Consider the following 23,270-nt stretch of genomic DNA (forward strand, 5'->3'; position numbering starts at 1 on the left):
GAATCAGCGTTCGCGATCTTTAATCCGCTAGAAACATAAATACTGGTATTGCTCTATATTCAATTCAAATGTGTCGTTAGCCAAGCATCAATTATTCCTTATTAAACAAATAGTGGATTTAAATTAATTCGTCTTTTTGTGCAGTCCATCTTATCAATATTTACGAGTTAAGAGTTGAAATATTTGAATACCATATAATATAATAAGTATAGCTTCTGCATATTTATATATTATGCTTCGCAACCTCCTTTATATCACTACTACACCTTTATCCTACTTGTATTGATATGATACGGAGAATAAGCGGTTATATTATCCTGGTGTATATGGCTATGAAGCGCCAAGTTATTGCCACTGCTATTCATTTATTATACAATTATACATGAATGTTGTTCCTTTATGCAGTTTTATTACATTCGATATACACTTTGTACTTCAAAGTGTAAGTATAAATATAAATTTATATGGGTGATATTGAAAAAAGTGAGAGATAATAATATTATGGAGTAAGAGCTCTTAGATATTGAGTACGCGATTATAAGTATTTGTAATTTAATAATCATAATCACAAATTATTATTTCTTTGGTATATCTTATAATATCTTTGTAAAAATTTTTTTTGTTAAAAAAATTGTTAAGTAATGAAATACTTCAAAAAATTTTTTAAATAATAATAATAATAATCTATATTATTAAATAAGCAAACTTTTGTGGCCATTGTATTTATATGATAAAATGGGTTTTTATGGTTAAATTTGATATCGTTGGAAAAGCCTTGACCTGGAGTTGTGCCTTTTCATGGTTTCATATCATTCTCACCAATAGTCAATTTATGATGATAAGTATTTAGGCTGCATTCTGAAATGCTTTCTTTCTAGATACATAATTAAGAAATGACCTTGTATCTTGTGAACTATTGACATTTTTAAAGATATAAACTCATCTCGATGTTACACTCATCAAGACTTTTCATTTGAGTACCCACATCATTTTTTCATATATTTATATATATTATATATATGTATATATGAAAAATATATCAAAAATGCATGTGGGTACTCAAATGAAAGCTCTTGATGAGTGTAACATCGGGATGAGCTTATATCTTTAAAAACGTCAATAGTTAAGAAAGTACAGTGCAATTTAACAAAAATCGTTATTTAATAAAGCATTTATTTATTTAGAGTTGACAAGCCACAGCAGTCACATAGTGACTGCAAGGTTGCTAGTTATTATCATTATTAATGTTATTTTTGAAATTTTTCTAACATACAATACTTTCATTAAAAAATAAAAAAGATAAATACCCGAAAGGTATTTACTGATTATTTTCTTCCTGTTAAAATGATCTAACCAATCGAGCGTGTCTACAACACAACAAGCGGAAAATAATTCTACTTAAATCCTTTTTTTTTTAATCTATTGTTTAAGAGGAAAGACACGCCTGACACGAATACTTCCGGAATGCAAATGATATACCTGTTTCCCGGCATGTTAATTCATTAAATAAAGCAAAATGAAAGTCGCAAATAAATTAATCATTAATTTAGGCATTAAAGCATCAACATGTTATGTATCTATGTATGTAAAAATATAAAAGGCGTTATAAATGTGCAAGAGATGGTAAGCTGGCAGAAAGAGACACCGTGAATAAGAATAAGAATAAGAAACAAAATAAAGTGATGAGGGGGCAAGTGCTAGATGACACGAGGGGCAAAGACAAAAAATAAATAACCAAGTACTGTATACAATATACAATATAGTACGGAATATATTTAAGTAAAGTGTGTGTTGTGCCATGCCATGGCTCTGTAACTGGTATAGAGTAGAGTATAACTTAACTCAACCAGAATAATAAGAAAGACAGAGAAAAATAATACGCCAGAGAGATTGTCTCCCCCAAGGATGGTAGGGATCTACCACGCATGCGCACAAGCCGTGGGAACGTCGCGCGCTCAGTACAATCTCTTACGACCATGCGCTGTATCTCCGAAAACATCCGATCACACCCGAACCTCTTTTTTGATGTCTTGAGGATTTTTTAATTTTTTCAGCGGAGAAATTTACGGAAAAATTTGGAAATTAAATTTTTTTCTCCCTACAAATAAATTTATGAATAACGAATGATATGTATTTGTATTTGTATTTATATGCAGGATAGAATGGTACACGTGCGAGCAAAGTCGACCATCTGTGTGGCGCTTTTAGTACATCATCGAATTCGCCGGATGTTGAATTGACATACGAGTAAAACAGTGCAAGTAATATGAGGCCAATTGTGGCTGTGTACACATTACAGATGAGAATTTTATATTAAATATGTGATACGTTACACACTTATGCATCATGATATATGTATATCTATTTAATTGAAGAGTCTTAAGCACCGAGAGTGGAGAAAGTGATCGGGTTTTATTTTTATTATACTTTACTGTTTCTTTCTTGTTTGATTTTATTAAACGCCCTCAGGATAGGACATTTTTTAGTCACGTGGCGCGGGTAAATTTGATGTAGGATTCACCATCTAAACTCGTATATTACAGTTACGGTTTCAAAGGGCATTTAAGTATCGTATAAATTAATAATTCAAATGCCCGCATCTATTATTATGTGGAATGAGCTTTTTTCATTTATGATCTTACTGAGATTTTGTTAATTTATCGTTTAGGAGGTTGTTTTTATTGTTACGCAAAAATTGATCTAGAGCTCTTGAATTTTTAATGAATAATTTATCGTTTTATCTTTTTACTAATGGAAGGGTTGTTTTTGACTTTTTCTATCCACAAATTTATTCTATTTTTAATGATACTATTTTTACTAGGGCAATATATGATTATTTAAATGATTTTTTGAAAAAATATGGAATTTTGCGTGGTTCTCATTTTCTTAAAAAAATTTTTGAAGCTTTCAGTCGAATTTTATCGATTCATTTTAAAAAGTCTAAATCGATAATTTCTTTACAGAAATTATTCATAAGAAATTTGATTTTATTTAAAAATAGTGCAAAATTTAAGAATTCACATTGAACTACTTAACATGAAATAAATATGAAAGTACAAATTCAATACATTATTGTAAAAAAAAATATAAATAATTTTTTGACGACTTCATTCATTTGTAAAGCCAAATTCGTTCCAAAATATGAATTCAAGATACCGAGTTGAAATTTGAACAATTATATACTTCAATTGTCATGAAAAAACAAAACCTCTATTAACCATAATATGAATATGTCGGAGCAAAGTTGTTTAGAGCGAAAGCGACGACGCACGGCGTCGAGATCTCCGCGGGACGTCTTGCTGAATAAAAAAGCATATTTTGACAGAGAGACCGACTGCTTATAACCTTCGTCATCTTCTACATATAATATAATATACCATTAGAGAAAGATCACACATGTATTGTAACAACGACCTGGAGATATATTAGTAAAAGGCGTATGGCCTCGACCAACACACCAACAATCATTATTTCCGTATCAACACACACACACACACACAAATGTGCGCATATGTAACAATACATTTGTATAATAAACCAAAGTGACATATCTGAGATTATATTTGTTAAATTCGGACAAGATGTCGCCTAAATGGAATCTACTGAGCACCGTAAAAATTAGAGCCTATCACTATTGCCTAGGACAAAATATAAAAAATAAAAATAATGTACAGTATAATAATATTAAAAGTTGATTTTGGATGGCTCGTAGACTTTGTCATGTCCTCGACCCCCCGTCGACAGGCTCCAAAGAATCAGGCACTAACACAACTAACAAAAATACCTCTTTCTACTTTTATTCACAATCCATACATTTAACATCGTCATCCTTATCCTATCCCCGAGCGGCGATAAGACACCCCGCTTACTTTTATATTAAATAAAATAAAAATCTAAATAAACTTTACTTTTTAACATATCGAATATCATTATTTTTGATGCCTTACTAATATAATAAAATAGTTGTTTTTTATTGCCCACATTAACGGGGTTCATTTTTATTTATTAAATATCTTAAATCTTAATATTTAATAAATGATAATTCGACTAATTTGTTTGCTAACAAAACGTTACTTAAACAACCGATTTCAAGTTTTAATTTTCACCCTTTTTTTTTTTTTTTTTTTCTAAATTACTGTACAGCAAAACCCGACCATAAAATATCTGTATGTCAAGCACATGGCGACGATTTCACTGCTAATGTCGACCATCAATTGCGGTCGCTTAAGACACCACGTTGTTATCCTGTCAGTCAATAGACGTCCGTTCTGTATGTAATGTCGGATATGTATTATATGGACTGGGCATGGATGGCTTGATAAAAAAATTTTTCACCGCTTTGAATCACGTACCGGGAAAATAATCTTTTGAAAAAAATTATAAGAAGAAAAGTATTCTTTACCGATCGAATAGACCTCGGGCAAGAGAATAAGAGTGCCCGCATGTCGCAGCATAGGGGTGAAAAACTATCGAGTTTTTTATTAGCATGTTTGCTAGGTCTTGTATTGACTGACGAGTGTTTGGAAAACACTTTTCTGCGAGATCCTGATTCAGAGGGTGAATATTTATTGCCAAGGTGAATATTCATGATGGGATTGGTATGGGTTTAATCTGGAATATATTATCAGATTTTATGGTTTGTCTAATGGATGAGGCTTTCTTTATATTTATTGGGATTCTGGTTTGTGGATTTATCCGCTCACAATGGGATATTTATATGCTTTTTGCGTTTATACATATTTTTAGAGGTTTATTTAATGGTCGGGAGAATTTATTAAACACTAAAAAGATTGTAAAATTAAAAAAAAATTTTTAAGATTACTTTTACTTTAGAATGTAAAAATTTAAATTGATAGTTTTTTTGATTGAGCTGTACGGCGAAAGTCTCGGGTTCGAACCCATCGTTGGTCGCCAGGATAATAAATTTTAAAAACTATCCAGTTTAAAGGAAATAAATTATTAAAATCAAAATCCAAATTTTGCTTGATTAAATTGTCAATATTTTATAATAAAATAATTACAAAAATATCTTGAGAGACATTCCATGCTATATTTACAATAAAATAAATTATTTTTTTAATAACTGTTGTTGTTTTAAACTTACTGTAAATTTTTCTTAATTATTTTTCTATTTTGTTTTTATTTTATTTTCAAATTAATTATACATTTCAAAATCGGTACTAATAACGTTAAAAAATACAGATCAAATTGATAAAAACGTTATAAAAACTGCCTATTCTAACAAAAAAAAAAAAAAAAAAAAAAAAAAAATCATCCACTTCATCCTCACAAAAAACTAGTGAATAATTCTCTATTATTTCCCAAAACCGAAATAAAATTCTTTGAACAAATAACAAAAAAATTTTCCTACAATAGAATAAGAGGCTTTCAATGAAACAATTTCCAAAGGATTACAACGCAAAAAGGATAAAATTTCCGTATTATTGAGAATAGTTATGACGAAGCTTTACGGAAACTAGAGAAATAATAATGAAATAATAACAGCACGTGTTTTTCCAATCCTTTTCCAAAAAGTGTCGCGTCAATCTTGAAGAACGTATGATGTATCGTATGTCGTAAATTTAAGTATGAATTTCCACTGTCAATGTATGAAAAACATAATAAAATACATTACTAAATAAAGGGAAGTTTTGCGCACACGGCTATCGGGGTCACGTGTCTGGACACGCGTACACCAAACCGAGCAAAATGTATCGACGATGGGGCAGTTTTTGGGCATTGTGTTCCACATGTGAGCCATGGAGATTTTACCCTATGCTTATGCTTATGTCGATGTATGTAACTGTGTCAGTATTGTTAAGAGAAATGAGGGTATTGATGTGTATTAAAAAGGTTGTCAGCGCATATATCCATCCCAGCCTTAACTTGCCATATTGTCAAGTGGCAATCGTCCAAATTTGTTATTCTATTGGATTATAGACGCGTTAAAAGTACACCCCAGCTATGTGTATTGTTATCTCTTTTTTTATTTATCTGCCTTTTTACTTCTCTTTCACTCTTTCATGTGGATTTTTAAATAACCACTGCAACTTTAAAATCATAGAAACCGATCTCGTTTTTTATTTCTTCTGCCCAACAATAGAAAATAATATTTTACAATTAGATAATGAGAAGCGATTAGAAAACAGGATGTATTTTTTGAAGATTTTAACGATGATATTTTTTTAGAAAATATGCTTGTATATTTTTGTTGTAATAATTCAAATTGCAGTTTTTATTTTTTAAAAATAAAAAAATATGGAACATTAAACAATATTTGAAGCTTATTACATGGATATTTCTTTTTTGAATGATGACTTTATCAGAATTCTTTCAAAACAATTAAATATTTTATAAAATTAATTATTTTTTTATCGCTCAAGGTTGTCTAATACTTTACTTGAGTTAATGAAAGTCATTTTGATATTTGACGCACTTTTGGTTATGATTGACGTCATTGTTTGACGCACGATTCTTTATCAAATTAATGAGATAATACTATAAAAGCCTTAATTTCGATGAAAAAATTCAGCCTAATTTTTAAAGTGATAAACTTATAAAAAACAAAGAAATATGTCTAAGTTGATGTTAATTTTTGGTTTTGTGACATTACTTTCATTCGTGGTGGTAGAAAGTTTTCAAGAAGATTCTTTTTACGTAGAAAAATTGCAGCATTATGCAAGTTTGAAAAATCAAGGATTTTATCCGACGCAAATTAAATCAATACAAAAAAGGTCAGTCGAAGAACAGCCTGCTGAATTACATGAATCTTTTGAAAATAATAAACCTATCAAATCGAAGGAATCTAAGAGTTTTGAAGAATTTTCAGAAGTTCCTATCGAAAAAAAAGGAAGTAAGTATTTTGATCATCAATTTTTACAAATTTTTAATTATTGAATTTATTAAAATTAGTTAAAATTTTTTGGAAAAATTCTAATTAAATTTTAGTATTTATTGCAGGACTTTTCTTCTTCAAATAATTTTTGCGGAGGAGTTTTACTGCTTATTTACAATAATGATCCGAAGAATTTTATTACTGTACAGTAATTATTAAAAAAGTATTATGTAATTGTATTAAATTAATTAAATAAGTTTGTAATAAAAGATATTTATTTATTTTATTTAATTGACTAACAATAAAAAAAAAAATCAAGCTTTATAAATTTTTCCGGGCAAGGAACCGCGTAATGACGGAATTACGCTGGTGTTAATGGACTCTCGCGCCCACGGAGATGCAGAACATTGTCGAGACAAGATATGTACATTGTAGAGAGAGAGAAATCACCCGGTCATGTAACAGACTCATATATAGCAGTAATTAAACCCGCGATGTTAATGCACCTTAAGAAACACTTTAGCTTTCGCTTGGACTCTATTCTCTCCATCTAATCACAAATTCAGCATCCGTATTTGCTCCAATTTACCTGAGTTCAAATTAACGCCTAATTGTTTGAATTTAAATTCAAAAAATATTTGTACAAATATTTAAACACGTAGAACATGGATTTCTTTTATGAATGCAAATGACAATTAACATCACTTGTATTGTATCATTACGATGAACAACGGTTTACCGCGAGAAAAAATTGTTTAACAGTTATTTGGTTTTTTAATTGAAATAAATGTTAAATTTTTTTTTCATATTGAATTTCATTGAGTTTTTGTAAACCAAGTTCCCTGCAGTAACGATTGAAATCTTTTTAACCAGCAGTACAATCTGTTTTATCGATTATAAAACTCTGTTTTGCTTTAAATGACCAATTTACCCTAAAAAAAAAAGTAGATAATACTAACAAAAAAATAATTTTTGCATCCTAAACTTTTTTTAGTAAATTAAAAAAATTTTAACTAAATTTTTTTAATTTATCAATTATTTAAAAATTTTTATTAAATATTTTTTGAAGAAAAAATTTGAAAAAAAATTTTACCCGTAAAAAAGTAAAAAAAACTTAAAGTTCAATTTTTAAAATTTTATTTTTTACTCTTAATTTAAGAGAAATAAAATCTAAAAAATGGTGAGTAATCATTAATAATTAACAAAAAAAAATTTAACAATCTAAAAGATTAAACTTAGTGCCAAAAAAACTATTCAATAAAGTGAGAATAAAAATAAAAGGTTAAATTAGTTAAATAGTATAGACATAACACTAACAGTATGTAGCATCTACTGATACAAAAGTGAAACCTACTTTGGTCCGTGATAGTGATAGGAGCAATTTAGATGCGTCCTGGGATCACGACTGGCGACTATTACTGCTATTACCGGATCCTGTAGCACTCTATCTCACTCATCCTCTTAACGTGTCTTTTTTCTCGATATTATACCGTGCAGTGTAGATCGAGTATATCTGTTTCTTAGGTTCATCCCACGCTGTTGGTATTACGCCTGTTCTTACCGCAATTTCGCAACGAGTCTACGATAATAGGACAATTGTGATAAACTACGAATCGACAATCGACATCCTTTCAATATAAATATAAATATATCTATCTCTGTACATTTATATAAATATTTTTATTCAAATCTCAAAAGTTCCAGAGTACGATTACGACCCGAGTCAAAATTCGAGTCCGTTTTGACCGTAAAATGTCCCAACTCTTTGAAGTCTAATATGCCGCTAAAAAATCGAGTCTGTTTTGACCGTACAAGACGGTATCGGAGAATAAGTACGGTTAAAACAGGCGTACACAGGTCTGTTTTGACCGTAAAAATTTCCAGGAGTATAATAATATCATTATAAATATTATTACTATATTTGTCCTCTGGTTGATTATTATTATTTCTCTTGCCATCTTGTAATTCTTAGGCGCGAAAATTTAAATTAATAAAAACATGAAAAGTTGACATTTAAAAATTAAAATTTAATAATAATAATAATAATAATAATAACAATAATAATCTCAGAGAAGGGTTTTCTTTCAAAAATTTGAATTTTGGAAAAAAAAATATTATTCTTTTCTAAATTCAGCTTAGTTCACATATTTTCACTGAAACAAGTTTTAAAAATATATAAGAATCGCAGGTAATTGTTTAATTTCACATTTTTTAAAAGTAATTAATTTTTTGATATTTTTTCATAGTTTTTTTTTTAATCCAACAACTGACGTTTTTCATATTTTTTTTTACTCTAAAATTGAAATTTTTCAAAAAATTAAAAAAAATTTTTCTATTTTAGATTTACTCTGATAAAAAAAATATTTTACAAGTAGAAAAAAAAAATTTTTTTAATTATCGATTTTTCGATATTTTGCTAAAACTTTTTTTTAACCCAAAATTTGAAATTTTTCATAATTTGTTTTTAGTTAAAAAATTGAAATGTTTCATAATTTTTCTTATCCCAAAATTAACATTTTTGAAAAAAATTTTGAAAAATTTTTCTATTTTAGATTTATTCTAAAAAAAAAAAAAAATATCTATTAAGTAGAAAATAATCTAATCATGTTGATTTCACACCCCGTGAAAATAAGCAATTACCGAATCTTACAATTGAAAATAGAAGTATAAGATTAATAATTGAGAATGGATAGCTAAATTTCAATTTTGAATGTCTATAAATATAATTATTACTATTCATTTAATTTCTCCGTAAAGTTCTTTTTCAGATTCCTGTGAGAACTTGGTTATTTCAAGACGCGTCTTTTAAAACGTTTCTGAGACTACTGAGATTCGCCTTTTTTCTATCGGGGGTTTGGCGATGCGGGTGGCGCGTAAGTCTTGACGAGCGATAGGTTCCAAGTTCGGTTCTCGGTTAGGGCAAAGCGATTTTTATTTATTTCTTTATTTACGAAGCGTATTAGGTTAAGTTACCATAAGTAATCCTTTCCTCCTATCTTCCTACTCCTTAATATGTATAAACTGGACAATAAATAACCCCTGTTCGTAAAAAAAAAAATCAAATTTGGGAAATCATCCATTTTTGTTTTTTTTATTACAAAATTAATTTATACATTTTTTTGTGCTCATAAACGATTTTGATAGTTGTAATTGTAATAATTGTTAATTACAAATTTTTATGTTAATGACAATTATTATTAATTACTATTATACTTATTTCTTATAACAATAATAATTATTATTCATAATAATAATTATTATTGCAGATGATAAAAGCAAAAAAAAAATAAATAAATGGGATTTCAATTGGATTTGAACCCGGATCCCCTAAGAATTTTAAAATTTAATTTATTATTATTATTATTATTATCATTATTTCAAGCCTGGTTTGACCGTAATCGTGGTAGAATGGGACAAAACTCCACTAGTTACGGTGAAACCAGGCTCAGCTAATGAGCTATCAATACAGCGCCAAGTCTGTTTTGACCGTAAAAGTGAGATGGAAAAAATTACGGTTAAAGCGGTACTCGTATTTCGACTCGGGGACTGTAATATTATTGCACTGGAAAGCTCTACGACATCTAAGGGACATATTACAACACTTTATACGAACATACATATAATATAGCAATAGACAATAAGAGAAGATTTAACAATTTATCACGACGTGTTGATCATCAGAGGGTCGATGACACATAATACAAGATGCTCTTGATCGCTCGAATCCCATGAGAGATTTATTATGATCGCCTCAAGCATTGCCACGCACATAAGATCATTTTCTCCCTTCCCCTTTACTCTTTGTCTCTACTCACTTTTAAACAACTGGATGTCTACCATACCACTATTTTATTATGTACTCTCTGCTACACATACATTATACATCCACACGGAATTCTCAGTCTTACTTCACTTACTGATAGTATAAAATAAGATGCAAATGTGGGGCTTCAACAGACTATCATTACGTCAAATCGGATTCATTTCAGGATTCCAAACTTAACCTTTTACATTTTTTTACGTAATTAGCCCGGGAAAAAATCTTATGGGAATTATTTATTTCTTACTTACTTAGATATCATTGAAAAATCAAATTTGTTGTATTGAACTTAACAGACTTTTTTTATTTTTGGAAATTATTTAATTTATCGGTCACCGATTTTTTTTTGTTTGACAAAAAATTAACAAAATTAATAAAAATGAAAAAATACATTTTTTACATATTAAAAAACAACTTAGAAAAAAATTTTTTTTAAATGTCAATATTATAATTTTTTCAAAAATTTTCTATCAAAAAATTTTTTTAATTTAACTTATTCTGTTTTTAATCAACTTCAAAAGAAAAATTTGTTCATAAATTTTTTCTGACTTTTGGAAAAAAAAGCATGATTATTATTTTCTTGAAATATTTTTTTCTTTTAATAAAATTGAAGAAAAATCAAAAAATTTTCTACTAATTTAAATAGCTTAAATTTATATAAATAAAAATCATTGCTTTAAATTAATTAAAAACTAGTAGAACTTACTTGCAATAAGATTCGCCAGGCAGCGGAGACACGCAGTGCCCACCGTTCTTGCAAGGACTCGGCGAACAGGAGATGAAACCTGTAACAAAAATGAAAATAATTATAACTTATAAAACTCGCACGAGCACAGATAAAGATAAAAATGTAGAAGTAAAATGGTTTAAATATTTACAATTGCAGAATTAAATATAGAACATTTAAAGCTTCTTTACGTATTGATACCGATATTGGCTGGATTGGCGGGTACAATAAGTCCACGTACTTGGGATTATCCAAGAGTGTAGGAATTGTATTGAATTGAAAGTTAAGTAAAGGGGCTTATCGCAAAGTGGCAATTAGCTTCCACAAGTGCCTGAGTTCGCTACATACACACGCATATTCACTGGGGATAATAGTAAAGGCAAAGAGCCTTTGACATGCCGGGCAAAGTGAACTTTCGTGTCGGAGGCGCACCGGGTATATGAGGACTCGCGGTCATTTAGAATCTGTTTCTACATAATATAAATAAAAAATAAAAAATAGTCTCTGATTTTTGAGCGAAGATCAACCAAAAAAGAAACAATTTTTATGTAGAGGAAAAAATATGTAAGACACATGTAATTTTGTAAAACAGATACTAGAGCAGAGGAATAATGCATGATGTGCGATGTACAATGTGCATAATGTTGGATTTACCGGGTAAGTATATAAAGCGGAGAGTATAAGTATAAACGAGAGCAAATGAAGTCTTGGGTATGTAGCATGGGAATAGGGAGGATGAAGGAAGCAGAAGCGACAAGTGCATGTACGGGTTCGAGCATCTATATCCAAGCGTCTTATTCAACAAGACGGATGAGATCAGTTAAACCAAACTGCTTTCGTGACAAATCCCTTGGCTGGTTTACACACTAGTGTGTATTATGTAGTGTACCCCACACTAGGTACTCTTTTCTTCAAGTACAGCCGTGAAGTCACGAGAAATTACGAGTTAAGTTGCAAAGAAATTAATGTTTGAATTAAAAATTGAATTACATGACTTGTATTGACGAAATTTGGATAAAAATTTATAAATAAAAACAATTTTTAATTAAACACAATTTTAATTTGCTTAAAATAAAATTTAGTACGAATTTATGGTAAGAATTTTTTAAATTAGTGCATTGATTGTTAAATTTCCCGCTCTTTTTCTAATTTAAAGCGCTGCGGTTTCTTTGCTGCCATTATATGTCATCGGCAATTTTGACTTCTATTTGTAGTGAAAAAGTAAAGTAAAGCTAAAAGTATATAAATTTATTTAAAAAATAATAAAGTTAATAAAAGTTTGTAAAGTAATAAATTTTTTAAAGCTTATCTTGAATTTAAATACAACGGTTTTATTCAAATAAAAGTAAGCAGGAAAAATGATCATTTTAGCAAAGAAGGAAGTAAAGAGAACTAGACATTGTTTTCATTCCCTTTTGCGAAAACTAAAAAGATCCGCGGGCGCGCTAATTACTTCAATTCCGGAGTAAATTGCCCAGCGGGTTGAAATTGCGGCTTCCTTCCTGCCCGAGTAAGAGAAAATTTATTCACGTTGTTAACAAATACTTGAGTTATCATGCTTTCCCATATCTCGTTATTTTTTCCTCACACTATTAAATTAAAGCTTGTTAATTCTAAAAAAAATTCTGAATAATTTACATCTATTTCACACGCTTATAAATATTTCTAGGATTATCAAATAATTTCTGCACTTGTAGCTCAAAAGTAAAATTTTTTTTAACTAAAATTAAGTTTGTTACAAAAATAATTGATAAGGTTATTGCAAATTAGATAGATGTCAATACCGTTAGAACTCGCGGTATCATATATATGTACCCATAATCAGCGAGGATCTCGAAATTGCAGAAGACAGGGCAAAGCAGTCCGTGGATGAACGAGCAGACAAGAGGCAAGAGAAAAGTGAGGTAAGAGCAAGATCCTGAGATATCGCCCACGCACGTGTCTCCTGCATCCACCACTTCGATCCGGCAATTCACTCATTAGTCGGTTCATTACACGCCCTCTTCAAATTCATCCCTCTCTTCACCTCACGCGAAAAGGATCCAAAAAAAGAAAAGAATCGAATTCTTCTTGGTCTTTCGTTCTATTCTCAAAATCTTTTATTTCAGTCACAAGTCAACGGTCTGCAGAGTAGACGCCAGTAATGATAACCTTTTAAAGGATCACGTTTTTACAGAAATAATTACCGGTCATACTTTCCCTTATTTCTACTTTTTAAAATTGTTTCTTGAGAAAAACTTGCCTATAATCTACGCCATTAGTTTCTCAGTAAAAACCAAAATATATATGAGTACATTTAACCAAAATTTGTGCGCGTTGCAAAATTTTTTTTCGAGTTACCGTTAGTTTTTATCTTTTAATTTTTGTAGTAAAAAATTTACACTGTAATTTTTAGTCATTCCTAATTTTATTACTGTAGTTATGACGCGTTGGAGAATTATGTTAACGGTTTTTGACTTTAGATAGAAATGAGCTTCAGTCTGACTCATATGGCTGCTGTTTCGTATATTGATGGGCAATTTTCACTTAATTGTATTGTATAGCACACTAAAAAAAATTTTTTTTAATCCAAAAAAATTATTTTTAAGTAAACCAATTGATTTTATTCGAGAATTTCTTCTCATAAATCCGAAAATTTTTGAATGAAGAACTTTTCTTCTTTATTTTCTCGATTCACAGCAAAATTTCTTAAATTAAGAGGATTTAATATTTCGAAGCATAAATAAAATTTTAAAGACAAAATTTTTCAGTGTACTGGAGGAAAGAAATAAACAAATGTCAAAACAAATAGACATATTTAGCCGATGATCGGCAAATATTGTACCTATAAAAACTAAAAAAATATTAATTACGGCTGTCTACAAGATTATACTCGACGAAGTTAGTCATCGCTTCAACACGAATTACAGGATCATTATTAACCTCAAGGATAAGCCATCAGAATATGAAGGTAATCCCTTTGGATCATTTGATTCGTTTCGCACGTCATGGGAGTCTCGGTAAATTTATTTTTATTAATCCAATACATAAGCTGGGCTTTCTTAGTCGTATTAGTTGCCGCCTCTTATTATTTTCTGGTATCACATGCGTGTCCTGATGATACATGATTAAAATATTGTGAAAGACCATCGGCACGCGTGATTTAATTATAAATATTACATCATTTTTTTATTCTTCATTTAGTTTATTTTGGTTAATTATTATCCTGATCCTTATTTTTTGTCGAAATAAAAGGTATTTTTGTCAACGAATGTGAAGATTAAAACCGGTCGTAAAATGGGTGCTTGAGAAACGGTAATAATAGTTTGTAAGAAAGGACAGCTGCCGGCTACTGTCGATATAAATGATAAATATTTTCCTGCATTACTTAGTGGAATTGAGCGCATTATATTGATCTGTAATAATTCTCGTGGATTTGTGGAAGACAGGACAGGGCAAAAAGCACATATTCAATTTAAACTTGATACTCTACTCGTATTGGGGTGACCGATACAAGAGGACAGAGGATCAACCGAGATGATAATAAAAAGTGGAAGACGTAGCACGACGTATCGAGTACTTTCGTGTTGTTTTCTCTCCTTTTAAATTCACTTAAAGTCATCAGATATGAAGAGAATGTGTCTCCGTGGAATCGTATTACTTTTAAAATGTCTCAACGACTAAATAAGGCTCCTCGGTTATGTAATCGATGTTAAATATTTTATGTCGATCACGATATCATCATTTTTATTACATTAAATGCTGTCAATATTTGTAAAAACAAGCCTTTGCTAATTTTCTATCACTCAAATCAGCTTAAGTATTTTATGATTTTAATAATGCATTTATTTATTTTTTTTTTTTTTTTTTTTCATGAAAAAATGAAAATTTAATTGAATTCTCACTACCATTTATAGTAAAATGTTTGGTTTAGATAACTACGAGATTCTCAAGTTGAATCCCGGCTACAATCATTAAATTGAATTTTGTTATTATGATTATTATTATTTAGTTAAAAAAATTTAAGTGAGAAAATACGAATTCATAAAAATTTTGAAATAATAATAACTCAAAAAATTAGCTTATTATTATTATTTTTTTAATTGAATTTTATTTTAAATTGATTATGTTTTTTATTATAAATTTTTTAACATAAACTATTTTTACTTCAACCTCCAAAGCATGAAAAAATAAAACACAATTGAAAGTTTACTCTTCAGCTATAAAATCATCAATAAAACAAAATTGCGTTTGTTTTCACTCCAAAAAAAAACTAAAATTGAAAAATATATTTTTTTTTTCTGTAAACTGTCTTAAACAATTTTATACGTTTTTGCATTATTACATTATTACACGTTGTCCAGAAGAATGGTTTAAAAATGGGTTTTATTTGCTACCTTGAGAGAGACCATCAATCATTACTTCAAAACATTCTAGCAAAATAAATTTTTAAAACTAAGAAATAATTTAAGCGAACATCATATCCAGTTTACAGAGTCCTGCGTATCCGCAATTGTAAGTTGTAAGCCAAAGTTTACGATTCAGCTTGTAAACCTCGGAAGCGTGGTTTAAATTTTATAGTTTTAAGAAAATTGACAAGACCTTGTTCTCATTCTTACCAAGGGGAGTTTTGTAAAAATGAAAGCTCGTTAAAAAAATGAATGAGAACAATAATAATAAATCTTGAGTTAATATTATTTTTTCCCAGCCCAGATTAGGCCTAGAGTTTAACTTTATCTGTAAATAGTAAAAAAATGCTACCTGTTTCTTCTTAGCTATCGCATGATTGCAATTTACGAGTTATTTTCTCACTTTATCACACACTCATCCATCCAATTTATTTTTCTAGCAGTTCGTTAGCGAATGTCGCTATAAAATATTTTATACACTGGATTGAAACATTTTTAGATGCATTCCATGTTTGCATACACGCAACCCAACAAATTTATTGTCTAAAAAAAAACACTCAATTACCCGAGCAATAATAAATAATAATTAGAAATTGAAAAAAAAATAAAATAAAATAAAAAATTTATCTCTAAGAAATCAATCAACGTATCAAATTTAATGGGTTTAAATAAATTCGAGTAAATCATTATTCATTGTATGAAAAAATAAAGCCCAAGAAGATCCGAACAAACCCCAAACGAAGCAGGTCCCGTTTGCAATCTCTTGTACTTTTATTTTCCCTTTGTTCTTCATATACCTTCTGTGTTTAGTCGCGTTGGATTGGGCCTTTTTGTTTTTTGGAGAGCCAACTTGTGTTGTGGTGAAGATAGGAGTGCATTATAAAGAAATCTAGAGAAGTACATAACACGGGAATAAAAAACACGAGAAAGACTAATGCAAGAACCGGGCCCTATTGTATTATAATGGCCATTACGGACCAGTTTCTCCACGAATTTATGTCCTATTTCGGCATCCTTTTTTTCGTACATTATTTTGCTTTCTACACCTCGTACACCCTCCAGTCTTTTTATTCATTTAATTTCAGAAAAAAAGTCAACTTTTTTAACCCGAAATTCCGGGACTTCCCGAGGATACAATCGTGTAAATATTGATGGTGTGAAAATGGTTACAAAATTTTACACCGATATTTTTATCTTTTTTTTTTCTAAATAAAGAAATTAAATTCCTTCAAAATACAAAATCATAAATTGTTTACATTTGTACTTTAAATGAAAATTCTTGTTAAATGACAAGAGATAGAATAAAATTGATAAGGAACTTTTTTTGTAATGATGAATCAAATTTCCTGGGAAAAAAGTTTCCTATGATTTTTTTATATCTTTGATGTTATTGCCAAGAATTTTAAAATTTTGAAATTAGTATCGTTTGTTAGTTACGGACATTTTGTGACTTTTATCATTTTTATAGAAAATTAAATTTTCTAAGGAAAAGGTCTCATTATTTTTCCGTATCACTAATATTTTCTTCACTGATAGAAGGATTTATTTGTATTAAAAAACATTTATTAATAGTTAAAAAATCATTTCTTATTATGAGTAATAATTTAGTATAGACCGGTGGGTAATTATTTTTACAAATATAAATAATGCTGTGAAGCGGGAAAGAGTAGGAGTTACGGTAATTATTACGTGAAGCGTTACACATTCACGTAACAGGATATTGGTAGGAAAGGATTGAGAAAGGAATGTGGAGAGGATCATCTTAATGTGAGTTTATAGAATATGCGAGAAAAAATTATTAGATAGCTCGGACTGGGATTCGAACCCAGAACCTTCCGAAGACATGTCGGCTACTCTACCATTTGAGCTATCCGGTCTATACTAAATTTCCTTTCGCTTATTCTATATACATTAAGCCACACCGTCCATCTTACGGCAAGCATTTTTACAAATATAAATAATGCTGTGAAGCGGGAAAGAGTAGGAGTTACGGTAATTATTACATACAAATATTTCTTAGTATTGAAAATGATTTGTTTGTATTTATTAAATCTGATATTCATTTATTAAATATTAATAAATCTTTTTAAATACTAAGAAATATTTGTTAACGACTAAAAAGTGGTCTCTAATAAATGATTTGTTAAATATTAACAAATATTTTTAACTATAAACAAATCCTTCTATCAGTGTCCAGAACTTCAATTCAAAATTTTTTCAAGAAGAATTTTTCAACTTTTTCCAAACAGTTTTCAAATGGAATATCGCGTTACACCAAACCGTGGAAAAAAATTTCCTATATCCGCAGCTGTTTATATATCAGATTATATCAGAATCCAAGTACGGATAAACGTCTACCTGATACCAAATAATAAAACGTATAAGTAGTGGCCGTTGGTCTTCATCAATAGAGTTAAGGGCGCGGGTGTCATCCATAAATGCAACCTTACACTCATATACGATCAAACATACACAAACATACCTACATACACCCATAAATGCATCCCTACACATCAACATAACAGTAGAAGCATACAAGTAAAGCTTAAACGGAACATCTGCCAGTGGGTTGTGGCGACGGCTGACCTTTTTAATTTTTCTTCTCATTCTAAACACCACCACCTTGCAGCACTACACCACCCTGCTATGCAAGAGAGCCCTCTACTTCTTTTCTATTCCGCTTTACAATATTATGTAGCATGTATATATAAATTCTATCCCTTCTCGAGCAACATAAAACACCCCTCCTTCCTCGGGAAAAATACTAACCAACATGAAAATATTTATCTCTGGGAAAATACAGCCTTTTTATTTCATTTAATTTTATTATTGAATTATTTGCTACATCGGCGGACATTTTATTTAAGCTTCCATTCGACTTACGTATATACACGCTAAAGAATGAGTGATCGTGCGTGCTGGCATTCGAATCACTGATGAGTCTTACTTCTCTACTATACTATAACATCATAAAAAAATAAAATAAAATAAAAGTTTATACGGAGAAAATAAAATACATATGATGAATTTTTGAACAATTATAATGGAAAATAATTTGATGACTTTATCCAATGATTTCATTTTATTTAATTTATTACCTTCGGCATTAGCAATAAAAAGGTTATTTAGCAATTTATAAAATACTCACATCAATTGAAATGACTATTGGATAATTCGTGTGATGCTAATGTGTAATTTAATACTTAGAAAATTACATGGAGCATTAAGCTTATAGAAGGTTTTAATGCGCGGAGTATGAATGTACAAATAATAATAATGATAATAAAATGAAATAAAAATTAAAAAATGGCAGAATGCAATAAAAATGAAGCGGGTTAACAAGATCCGCGGATAGAAGTCAAGACCATAAATTGGAGGTAACAAGAGCCACGCGATTGATTTCTGCCGAAATGGTTTACGGTTTATTTGAAATTTTTAACGGACTGTATATTGGTTTTCTCTTTCGCTCCATATTCGATTTCTCTTATTATTATTATCATCATTATCATTATTATTACTAATGTTTTTTAACGTCGCTTTTGATTTTTGTTTACGGCGTTTATCACCTAAAATTACACGGTAAATAAAAAAAGCTGTTTTGTTTTTGGTTTACTGAAAGAGCTTCAGTTTTTACAGTAGTCAAATTTTGAGACTGATAATTGATTTGTAGCAAATTGTTTGTGTAAAATCAATATTCAAAATATTTGTTCAAAACAATAATCAAGATTATTAATCATAAACGACAAATTTTTGACTGTTTATGATTTTTACACAGAAATTTTTGTTATTGTATAATTAAAATTTTTTCTTGAAGAAAATCATTAATGAACTTGGGATTTATTTGAATTTTTGTAACTAATATTGTTTGATTTACAAAGGTATGACATCATAACTCATCATTATAAGTCGTAAGTCATCATTAGACGTCATAACACATCATTAAACGTCATAAGACATCATTAGATGTTATGAAACGCCGTAAGATGTCGGGAGAAATGTCAAGATTATATATAAATAAATAAACATGACATTGAATTGAGTCACGACAAAAACATCTCATAGAAAAAATTGATTTTCAATCATGTTTTTCTTGCAACGATGTTTAGAAAAATAACTAAGACTTAAGTTTTTTTTGATTAATTATTTTTATTAAATCTTGTTAATTTGTAATGATTTGAAAAGTCCATTATGATTTAATTTTTGTTGCAAAGTACTTATTATAAATTATTATGAATATTAATAAAGATTTTCAGAATTTATGCATCAAAAAATTAATGAAAATTACTGTTAAATTCCATATTTTTTCACACACTTTTATTGAAGAACTAGACCTAAAATTTTTTATCAACTATAAAAAGCTCGGAAGTAAAGGTTACTGACCTAGTATTATACATACGATAAGCAAACTACAAACTACAGCTAAAACATTGAAACTTTGAGCGATTCTCCCACGTGTCTTGTCTCGATGTAATTACGCGGACCTATAATTCGTAATTAATTTTAATTCTTCCCGAGGAAAACGACCGACGAGACTTAATTTGCCGCAACACATATAACATCCATGTAAACATCTATTAATTAATGTGTATGTATAACATGACACACGCAATTTCGAACGATTTTATATTCACAGTGTGAACAATATTTCTGGGCAAAATCGCACGGTTTATTTTGAAATTATTAGCAAATGTCACTTATTAGCGTAATTACCCCCTGAAGTCAAAGAAACAAAATTTAATCTCCAGTAAAAAAATATCTTAACTAAAAATGAAGATAGAAATCTAATGTACCATCGATGTAGAATCGGCAAGAAATAATCTTGCTTAAAATCATGCTACCGAGTAGGTATTCGATATTTTCTTCTCTCAAACGATCTTTGTGCTGAGTATTATAGAGAACTGGCTCGACCTCAGCTTCTATCCGATATATAATACTCCAAAGATCTTCTTTTTGCTTATTTTATTTTCCGTACTGGCCGTTCGCCGTTTCTTTACTCTCATTCTTACATATTCCCGGATCCTTTCGAGTAAACTAAGACTCCTTTGTCCTCTTACCTACTTTTTACTTTTTTAAATTTATCTCCTTCGATATTCCGACGTTCCCATAAGTATACTTTTAAATTTATTGTCATAAATTTCATTTTAAACGTTCCCGCCATTATTTTTATTTTAAATTTTCCCGCCATTATTAAAAAAAAAAAAAATTCTGTAAAAAAGTCTGTAAAATGCCGGCTGTTTAAAAGTTCAACTTGAGTTTTTAATTTTTTTTTAAATAAAAATGTAAATAATGTGTCGAGCATGTGTGTCAAAAGTGCGGACATGTGTGAGCTCCTTTTAAGTGCAGCCACTACAACTTAACGCTTACTAAGCAGCGCATAGTTTTATGTTAAGACATTCTGGAGTGTAGTAGTATGGTATAAACTAAAGTTTCCAACACCGGAAGCCGGGAGGTCTCTACCCCTATACGGACTTCCCTCAGGAAGAACCCCTCGATACTGAAGACTCCCTTACTGACATTGAAGTTCTTCTGTGCAATACAAGGTTCTTTACTCCTCCGAGTAATTTAATAAAATTATATAGAAAGTTAAATAAATATTTAAAAATGAAATAAAATAAAAAGACAAACAGCAGAACAAATGGCTGGTAACCGCGAAGAACAATGGCTCGAGGGAGTCCAACAGAACGGGTTTGCTGTATTACGGACCGCGTAATTATGCAAAGGGACACTCTTCTAACCGCGAAGTTAATTAGTTCGGTCCGCAGATCCGCACGACTTAAGTTATTTGAGAAAAGTCCGGAACGACATTCAAATTATTGCTTCTGAGATTCAATCTCCGGTGTAATCACCCGCTAAAAATACTGAGACTCTCCGAAATATTATTTACCGCAGAAAAAAATAATTATATTTCTTTTTTACTGTTTTCGATTTGTGTTATCAATAACTTGTAATTTTTTTTAATGCTTAAATTTATTTTTTATTAAAATAAAAATCAAATTACATTATTTTTTTGTTTTCAAATGAAAATTAAGAAATATTTTCAAAATTGAGGTATAAAAAAAATATTTTAATTTAGAATTCCAACATTTAAAGTAGAATTTAATTTTTAATCTAAATTTTTGAAGTAAAATCAAATTTTTAATTTATAATTTTAAAATTAAGATGAAAACTTTAAATTTAAAATTTAAAATTTCCAAAATAAAATCTCCGAAATTTTATTACAAACTCATACTTCTAATCCTATATACATAAAAATTCTCAAATAATAACTTCTAATTAGACAACCGACCTAATCCACATTTTAATACAAAGTTCACGTCTTCAAAACGAACAAAACATCTTAAATAAAACCCCGTTAGTCTAATGAACTCTGTTCTCTTGACAATAAACAATAACTCCAATTACGGTCTCTTTTGTCACTAATTTATCTACTGCTCATGTATTTATGTTCCCAAAATCGTATAATCTCTTAATTAATTGACTCACTCCTCTTCGTGACTTGATACGTTTAAACTAAAATCAAATACAATTAATCTTTCGCTCAAATAAAATCCAACAGAATAATACGAGGGTCTTAAATGTCACAATACTCATCTAAAGCTGACAAATACTTCTGCGAAAGTAATTAAAGTTTATTTAGATATTAATACATAAGCTTCTTCAGCAAAAAAAAATCTTATATAGTAAACAAAATAAGCCCCGTTAGAATCACATACATATATGTATTTTTTTTATTTTGTTTTACGACAGATATGTAATTTCTCATCTCCTTAAAATAACTTTGACAATTATAAATATTTTTTGTTATAAAGTTATTTAATTTTATGAGCTTGTTGAGCAAGAATATGATAGTTGGGTTACTGAGAAAAGGACTCAATTGAAGTGAGAATAAAAAGATTAAAGGTGGAAAGGTACATGGTAATGTATTTTATATGTATAGGAGAGAATAATAAGAGGCGAAAAAGAAGTTAGGCGAGAAATACTGTTTTCTTGTGTTGCTTCTCGGTCAACGGCAGGTGCGAGACGTGCCGTCAACGTTTCCCTACATCATATGCAGGTATAAGAGCAATATTCTGAATATATATATCTATATCTATATCCCTGTAGAATATTATTCTCATATATTTATATATTATGTAGACCATATAGGCTTCTTTAAGTGCAATTTCATTTGACATTCGAGGCGGAAAACAGTGACTGGAATTTCATGACCTTCAGTCCAGGCTTTTACATTTAGCTCCAACATTGCTAAGTTATTTATTGCACTTATCAGGACATGATACGATAGCGTAAGAGTAAGAGTATAAATATAAGTGTGAATTTATAAATTTAATATTAAGAGCTTGTATGTAAATAAATAAATTAAATATATAAATGTATCTTAATGTATTTGTAGAAAATATTGGATACGCTCTACTGCTAATTACGCAATCACAGAACTGACCTTTAACGGTGTAACTTCTAGTCACCGACGATTCGCACGGCTGTTCTTTAAATTTATAT

The 23,270-nt window shown here is 29.6% G+C and overlaps 1 protein-coding gene across 2 annotated transcripts in view; it reads right to left on the reverse strand.

Annotated features, from left to right (window-relative positions):
* LOC123272329 (neurogenic locus Notch protein) overlaps window positions 1–23,270 on the reverse strand; it is a 145,594-nt gene that overhangs the window by 107,547 nt on the left and 14,777 nt on the right. For both annotated transcript variants that reach the window (XM_044739010.1, XM_044739011.1), the window contains exon 2: window positions 11,362–11,440. In XM_044739010.1, coding sequence (XP_044594945.1) covers window positions 11,362–11,440 — 79 coding nt within the window. The remainder of the gene's footprint in view (window positions 1–11,361; window positions 11,441–23,270) is intronic.

The sequence above is a fragment of the Cotesia glomerata genome, linkage group LG10, assembly GCF_020080835.1.
Source record: "Cotesia glomerata isolate CgM1 linkage group LG10, MPM_Cglom_v2.3, whole genome shotgun sequence".
In the NCBI taxonomy this organism is placed as follows: Eukaryota; Metazoa; Arthropoda; class Insecta; order Hymenoptera; family Braconidae; genus Cotesia; species Cotesia glomerata.